At 61.1% G+C, this 7,200-nt stretch overlaps 1 protein-coding gene across 1 annotated transcript; it reads left to right on the top strand.

Moving 5' to 3' along the window:
• Positions 1-4,098: 4,098 nt before the first annotated feature.
• LOC136304409 (serine/threonine-protein kinase pim-1-like) lies at positions 4,099-6,132 on the top strand. Its single transcript, XM_066207972.1, has 5 exons — positions 4,099-4,674; positions 4,789-4,839; positions 5,019-5,385; positions 5,603-5,779; positions 6,026-6,132. Exons 1-5 carry the CDS (start codon positions 4,099-4,101, stop codon positions 6,130-6,132), a joined length of 1,278 nt encoding a protein of 425 aa, XP_066064069.1.
• Positions 6,133-7,200: the final 1,068 nt, after the last annotated feature.

Below are 7,200 nucleotides of genomic sequence, written 5' to 3'. Positions count from 1 at the left end.
TGGTGACAAGGGGGCAGTGGCTGGAGCTGAGCTGGGGAATGCAGTCGCTTGGGCTTGGCTGGGCTTCGAGAGCTCAGGCAGCTGCTCCCAGCTCTCCTGCCTCCTGGTTCGGCTGCCCGAGTACCTCGGGACAGGCCTTTGGCCTCTGGGCCCTGTTGGCACCAGGGCGGCGTTTCACGACTTGTGTTCCTCACAGGCTAAAAAAGTGTGGCCCCTGCCTGAACATTTTGTGGAGCTCCTGTGGGACACAGATGAACAGTCAGTCAGGATGACGGCCGTGATACTCAGCTTTGCAGTTTTGGACAAGGACATGCTGAGACCCAGCCCTGTCGCCCTGCAGCTGGTTGCGGTGCTCCTGCCACTCTCTGACCATGCAAGGCTCTGTGCCCCCAGCCACGGCCACTGTGTGCCCACCAAACACTTGGTGCCCTGTGGGTTTGCAGGCTCACGCCCAGCTGAGCCCCGAGCAGCCGATGCTGAGGTCTTTTTTTCTTCCTTTCATAGAGGATAACGGCCAGGTGCAGCTGCTGTCCACACTGCTCTTCTGAAAATTGGTGACTGTTTGCAGGGCCCCTGGGAGGGAATATTGGGGTTCCTGGCAGCAGGATCCTTGTGTAGCTTCAGGCTGGGGTGGGCAGCACTTCCATCTGCAGCTTCCATGTGCTGCTCCGGCAGCTGCTGCTGCTGGGGACCCTGAGGGAAGAGGCCACGGGAGGGATGGAAATGCTGCACGGACAGCAGCAGCCAGGGCCAGGAATGAGCTTTGCCTTCCTGGCTGCTGAAATGAGGCTCCTTTAGTGCAAGAGGAGGCAAAGGCAAAATCAATTTCAACAATTCAAGGAAAACTGTGGAAAATTGGAAGCCTCTCAAAATGTCACACATTCATCTGGGAGCTCTTCAGCGTTGGTTCTTGTAAAAAGCCTTTCCCGTTTTCCCTTGGCTCTGAGATTCTGGGAGCCACCGCTGGGCTTCAGAGTTCAACTGATTTTTATTTTCCAGGTTTTTAAACAGAGCTCTGAATTGGGCATCTCTTGCCACTTTTTCTGCTCAGAACCTTGAGAAAGGTTCTCTGCTCCTGTGAGCCACATCTTGAAGGGTGGTTGGCAACCATGGAATGCTCTGGGAAAGCACTTGATTGACTTCAGGGCCAGGCTGGAGAGCTCAGCCTGAGGAAAGAACTGTTCCAGATGCCTCTGTCCATGTCCAGCTCCTCACAGCTGAGTCCCTGAACACCCTGGGTGGTTTATAGGGATTGATTTTCCCCTCCTGTTCACTTGGAGGTGATTTTGCCATCCTTTAGAGGAACATCTGACCAGCCCCTGCCCCCATCCCATTTCATTCTCTCCACTTTGAAGCTGGACCGCTGGGTTTGACATGTAAATTGGTAGTGTCTCCCCGTTCTTCCCTCCAGCCCTCCATTGTGACTTGTATTAAACACTGCAAATGGCCTCATTTGTCTGGTGGGGAAGATGTGAGGTGGAGAAAGTTAACAGCATTTGTTTTCATGAACCTTGTGCTAGTAAAGAAAAATGAGGTTTGTCATTTTGGTGTGGTGCTGAGTGTTGGGATCTGGGAGTTTATTTCTTGCTATTGTTCTTATTATTTATTAGTGTTACTTTTCACTGGTCAGATTTTTAAATCTTAGACACGATTAACCAAGGCTGGATGTAACTCATTAGGAAAATTCCCTTGCATTTTCCACTGGGATTAAACGGTTCAGTGGACTCCAAGTTGCCAGTGGATTCTAAAGATGGGAAATCCTGTTAGTGGTGGGTTTGGTGTGGTTTGGAGCTGGGGAAGGCTCTCATCCCCTCCCGGAGGTGCCCCAAGCCCGCTCTGCTGCCACGTCTGCACTCGCGGCCCCTCACGGCTGCCCTGCCCTGGGGACACGGTGGGACCCCGCTGCTGCCGGGGCTGAGGCTCCTCACGGCCCCTCAAACCCCTCCTGGCTACACAGAACCTCTCCTGGCCCCCGACAGCCCTTCATGGCCCTTCATTGCCCCTCCCGGCCCCTCAGGGCCCCTCCCGGCCCCAGGCGTGGAGCTCCTCCCGAAGGAGAAGGGGCCGGGCCCTGCTGGTTCTCCTTTTATTTCGGTCGTTTCGCAGCCGTGAGGAAAGAAAGGCTGAAATGGAGCCTTTGCCCAGCGGTTCCCTCCGGGTCAATTGCGGCCGAAGCTCCGTGCCGGCGCTGGCCCCAGCACCAGCATCCCCGCAGCCCCGCCGGCCTTTGCTGTCCCCCCGTGTCCATTCCCTGTCCCCGAGGCCCGCCCGGCTCTGGCAGCAGCAGGAGCCGCAGCGCAGTGGGCGCCGGCCCGGCCCGGCCGGGGCTCCCGGGCAGGAGCAGCAGCAGCGCCGGCCCCTTCCCACCTGCTCCTGCCTCGCCTTCCAAGGCCTTTGTCCGGCTCCACTGCGGCCTGGAGCAACGCTCACCCGCCAACAGCCCAGACTGCTCAGGGCCGCCTGTGCTGCCCCGACCCAGCCTCCAGAGAAAGGAAGGGTCGGCTTCCAGCGCTGTTTTCAGCACTGTTTCACTCAGCCCGAGGTGACGGCAGGAGGCTGCTGCTGCCTTTGCCTTGGCAATTGGAGATCGCGGCTGCTGCTGCACCCCTCTGGCTGCCGACTGGATTTTATCAGGACAACTGCAATTGCCTTTTTCCATCCTTGCTACCCGCTGTGCTTTTGTGACAGTGAACTCAGTCTTTCTGGTGCAGGCACCGTGCAAAGAAGAGATTGAAATGCTCCCAAGTCCCCGGGCACTAAGTCGAGGGGAATGAAAGCCACACAGGCCACATTTGCAGCGCTCCAACACAGCCCTGCTGCTGGTGCTGCTGAAATAGAATCAACTTAGAGAGGCCATCACAAAAATTGCCGCTGGGGTGTCAAACACAATGAAAAAATGCACCCGGAGAAAGAAAAACCAGAACTTCTTGACTCACTTCATTGCTTCCTCCGAGCAGCAGAAAAGGGAGATGCCCAGAGGTATTTCCAGCTGCTGCTGATCCCAGCTGGAGCTCTCTGCAGAGTCCCAGCAGGAACCTGAGCCCAGCCCGGGGAGCTCACACCGTGTCAGGGAGATTCTGTCTCTGGATTCAGTCAGGGTTGCATTCCCCAACAAGTGCTGGTGCCACCTCCTGTTTTCTTGGATTAAAACAGTAACAAGGAAAACCTTACCAATGGCACAACTCCCCAGTCCACAAGGAAAAAAGAAAGGACAAATTGTAAAGTTTTCCAAACATTTGTCCTGCTTTGCTGCAAAAGTCGTGCTGCACTCAGTATGGAAATCCAGGAGAAGCTGCAGTTGGTGGCACATCTTGTGCCAGCAGCTCGACCTCGTTCTCCACCAAAGGTTCTTGAAAAGAGCAGCTGGGACTGTGGTGAAGGTTGCTGGAAAACTGCAACAGCTTTCCAGAAGTGAAATGAAAACGCAAGAAATAAACCAAGACGTTTTCCTCTATTTCTATGCTTCCCTTTTCCGTGTTGCACTACTTCTCCGTGCCATTAATTCCAAATAGATCTCACCTCTCAGATCGATGACTTAGTGAGTTTTAGACACTCGAAAATACCATGGGCCGTAGACAGAGTTTGCCTTCCCCTGTTTTTGCTGCAAAGTAACGCTGGAGACATAAGCGTCGTGCTTGGGTCGGGCACGAATCCTACAACCAGGGAATGTGTCCTGACAGTGTCTGAGCCTCAGCAGGGACAATGCACAGCAGCGACCGAGGGAATTCCTCTGCCACGGCGCAGGAGTCAGGCCTCTGGATCTGGGCTCAGCACGGCCAAGTTGCCGTGTTTGGAGCGGCTCGGGGGCTGCCCCCGGGGAGCGCGGGGCTGGAGCGTGGAACGGACACGCGGACAAACGGCCCCAGGGCTCCAGTTGCAGCGGCGGCAGCGGCAGCAGCAGCGGCAGCAGCGAGTCTACGGCGTCTACGGCGTCTACGACCCCTCCCCGTCCCTCTCTTGTTCCTCCTCTCCCTCTCCCGCTGTGCCGCACTCTGTCTCGGTGTCCCGCAGCCTCTCCCGGTGTCCCTTTCCCGACCCCCCCGGCCCCTCTCGGCGTCCCCGTCCCGGCCTCTCCCTCTCCCCCCGCAGGGCTGGGCCATGCCCCGGGCCCGCCCCCGGCCCCGGGCGTCCCGCCGCGGTCTGGGCTCCGCCCGGCTCTGGCGGTGCTGGCTGTGGCGGTGCTGGGCGGGCATCAGTGCCTGGGGCCAGGGCGGCATCGCTGCGCTTTGGCTGCGCCTGTCCCGACCCCGGCCCCGGCCCCGGCCCCGGCCCCGGCCCCGGCCCCGATCCCGACCCCGATCCCGACCCCGAACCCAACCCCCGCCCCGGCCCCGGCCCCGGCCCCGGCTCCTCCCGGGCCCCGCGGAGGACACACGCGGCGCGGCCGCTCCCGCCGCCTCCGCCGCGGCTTGCCCGGCCCGAGCTCCGCCGCTCGGCAGCGCAGCCGCCGGCCTCGAGCCGCCGGGGCCCGGGGCGGGTGGGGATGGCCGGCCCGGGGCGCTCGGGGGGCGCTCGGGGGCCGTGTCTGGCCCCGGGCCGAGCGCTGAGGGCCGCGTGTCGCCCGCAGGGGAGGCGCGGGAGGCCCTGCAGGACCGGTACCGGCTGGGTTCGCTGCTGGGGCGCGGAGGCTTCGGCAGCGTCTACTCGGGGACGCGGCTCTCGGACGGCGCCCCGGTGAGCGGCGGGGCTGGCGGCGGGCGGAGGAGGAGGAGGAGGGCGGAGGAGGAGAAGATCGGGGCGCGGCGGGGCAGGCGGCGAGCTGAGCCCGCTGCTGGCCTTTGCTCGCAGGTGGCCATCAAATGCGTGCCCCGGGCCCGCGTCCAGCACTGGGGCGAGCTGGTGAGTGAGCGGGGCCGGCGGGAGCAGCTGGGGCCCGGCAGGGGAAGAGCCGGCGGGAGCCCTGCAGGGAGAGCAGGCGTGGGCTGAGCGGGGGGCCCAGAGCATCCGGGGCTGGGTGAGGGGTTCCCGAGCCCTGGCACAGCCTCAGCCCCACTGACGGCATCGTGGTCCTTCGGCAGCCCAACGGCGCCCGTGCGCCCCTGGAAATCGTGCTGCTGGACAGGCTGTCCTCTGGATGTGGTGGCATCATTCAGCTGCTGGAGTGGGTTGAGCTCCCCAACAGCTTCCTGTTGGTGCTGGAGCGTCCGGAGCGGTGCCAGGACCTCTCGGGTTTCCTGGCGGAGCGGAGGTTCCTGCCGGAGGAGGAGGCGCGGGGGCTGTTCCGCCAGGTGCTGGAGGCCGTGCGGCACTGCACCAGCTGCGGGGTCCTGCACCGCGACATCAAGCCCGAGAACATCCTGCTCGACCTGGCCACCGGGCAGCTCAAACTGATCGACTTTGGCTGCGGCGCCTTCCTCCAAGACACAGCCTACAGGCAATTTGCAGGTGAGCCCTCTCAGGGGATGTTCCTGGGCATCTCACGGCCCAGCCTGGCTGTAGCACCGCGGCTTCCCCCTCTCGCTGCTAGGAGCAGCGTTATTTCTTGAGCCAAGTTGCTTTTGGGTGGGGGCGGGAGGGGGCCAGCCCCCACACGCCCAGGGATGCCGGGGCGAGGCTTTAGGAGTTGCAGCATCCCCTGATGAACTCCGTCTGTGTTCCATAGGAACCCTGCCCTACAGCCCACCAGAGTGGATCCACCACCAACGCTACCACGGCGAGGCAGCGACGATCTGGTCCCTGGGCCTCCTGCTGTACCACCTGGTCATGGGGAAGCACCCATTCAGGAGGGGCCAGCAGTTCATCTGGGGGCGCATCTTGTTCCCACGATGGCTCTCTCAAGGTGGGTCCTCATCTCTGGGCACAGGGGAATCCCGGTGCTGGGAGACAGCAGCAGGCTGATGAGCACCCTGCTCTGGCAGCTGCTGAGGAGGTGGCACATGTCCTGCTCTCCTCCAAACAGAGAATCCATGGGGAAGTTTAGGCACAGCTCTGGGCACACCCAGCATGGCCTGGGCACGGGAATGGAGGGGCAAAGCAGACGGGATCCTTCTCCAACTGACTGCTGGTTTCTGGTTTCTCTCTTCAGAGTGCCAAAATGTTATCAGGAGGTGTTTGTCCATGCAACCCTTGGACAGGCCATCCTTAGAAGACCTCTTCAATGATCCTTGGCTGCAGGGTGTTCATCGTCCCTAGAAGATGGGAGAGGTCCATGTGCACAGTTTGATCCAAAGACCTGACAGGTAAGAGCTCCACACATCTCATGGCAATCAGTGCTAAAGAAAACCAGAGTGTTTTTGTCCTGCCTGTAGCTCTGAGCAGGGATGACCAGATGGGAACATCTGTGCTGGGGCGGAGCTGGAGACCTGGTGTAGCAAGCACTGGTGGCCACCATCCACCCTAGTTATGCTTGTCCTGGTTCGTTGGTGGCTGGGGCCCTGGGCAGAGCACTGACAGCCTGGTCTGGACCCCAGGGAAGGAGGAGCCCCTGGAGAAGCTGTATCAGGTGGGGCTGCTGCTGGAGACACCAAGGACAACCCCAAGGATGCCAAGCTCTTCCTCGACCTGGCCACCGGCAGCTGAGGATGATCGACTTGGATTCTGGCACCTTCTTCAGACACGCTCCCTGGGGCCCAATTTGCAGGTGAGTCCACAGCTGGGGGGATGCTCCCAGATGTGGGCATGGCACGGCCTGGCCGGGCACCAAAGGTTCCTCCCTTTGCTGGGGCAGACGCCACAGATTCTTCACTCGGCCGTCAAGCTGCCTTTTGGCTCTGCGCAGCTGCTGAGGGCTGGATGTGCCGTGGCCGGCTGCAGGCTGGGCACGTGTCCTGCCCTCCTGCTCTGCCCCCAAAGGCAGCAGTGATGGGCAGCTTTGGGCCCAGCTCTGAGCATGGCCAGTGTGGCCTGGGCACTGCGGGCGGCCGGGACGAGGGGACAGGAGCCTTCGGCTGACGGGCAGTTTCTGGTTTCTCTCCTTCCAGCCGGGCTCTGCGGGTGCTGAGGCTGCTCTGGGCTCTGCCAGGGCTCTGCTGGGCTCAGCCCCAGGCGCGGCTGGGCCGGCTCTGCCCTCACATTGCTCTGACAGCTTTGCATCAGACGAGCCCATTCTGAGCCCACCGAGTGAGCTTTCTGCTTTTGCAGGTGAGTGAGACTCTCCTGCAGGCCAAGAGATTGCAGTGAGGGATCCACATCCAATTGGCAAGAACCCAAGCACTCCACAGTTCCAGCTGAACGCCTGGATCTCCACAGGATGTTTTGTCT

The sequence above is a fragment of the Chamaea fasciata genome, unplaced genomic scaffold, assembly GCF_029207755.1.
Source record: "Chamaea fasciata isolate MVZ Bird 193981 ecotype frontalis unplaced genomic scaffold, bChaFas1.0.hap1 SCAF_79, whole genome shotgun sequence".
Lineage (NCBI taxonomy): Eukaryota > Metazoa > Chordata > Aves > Passeriformes > Sylviidae > Chamaea > Chamaea fasciata.
Note: the sequence above shows the minus strand (reverse complement) of the source record. Positions and strands in the feature narration are given on the sequence as shown.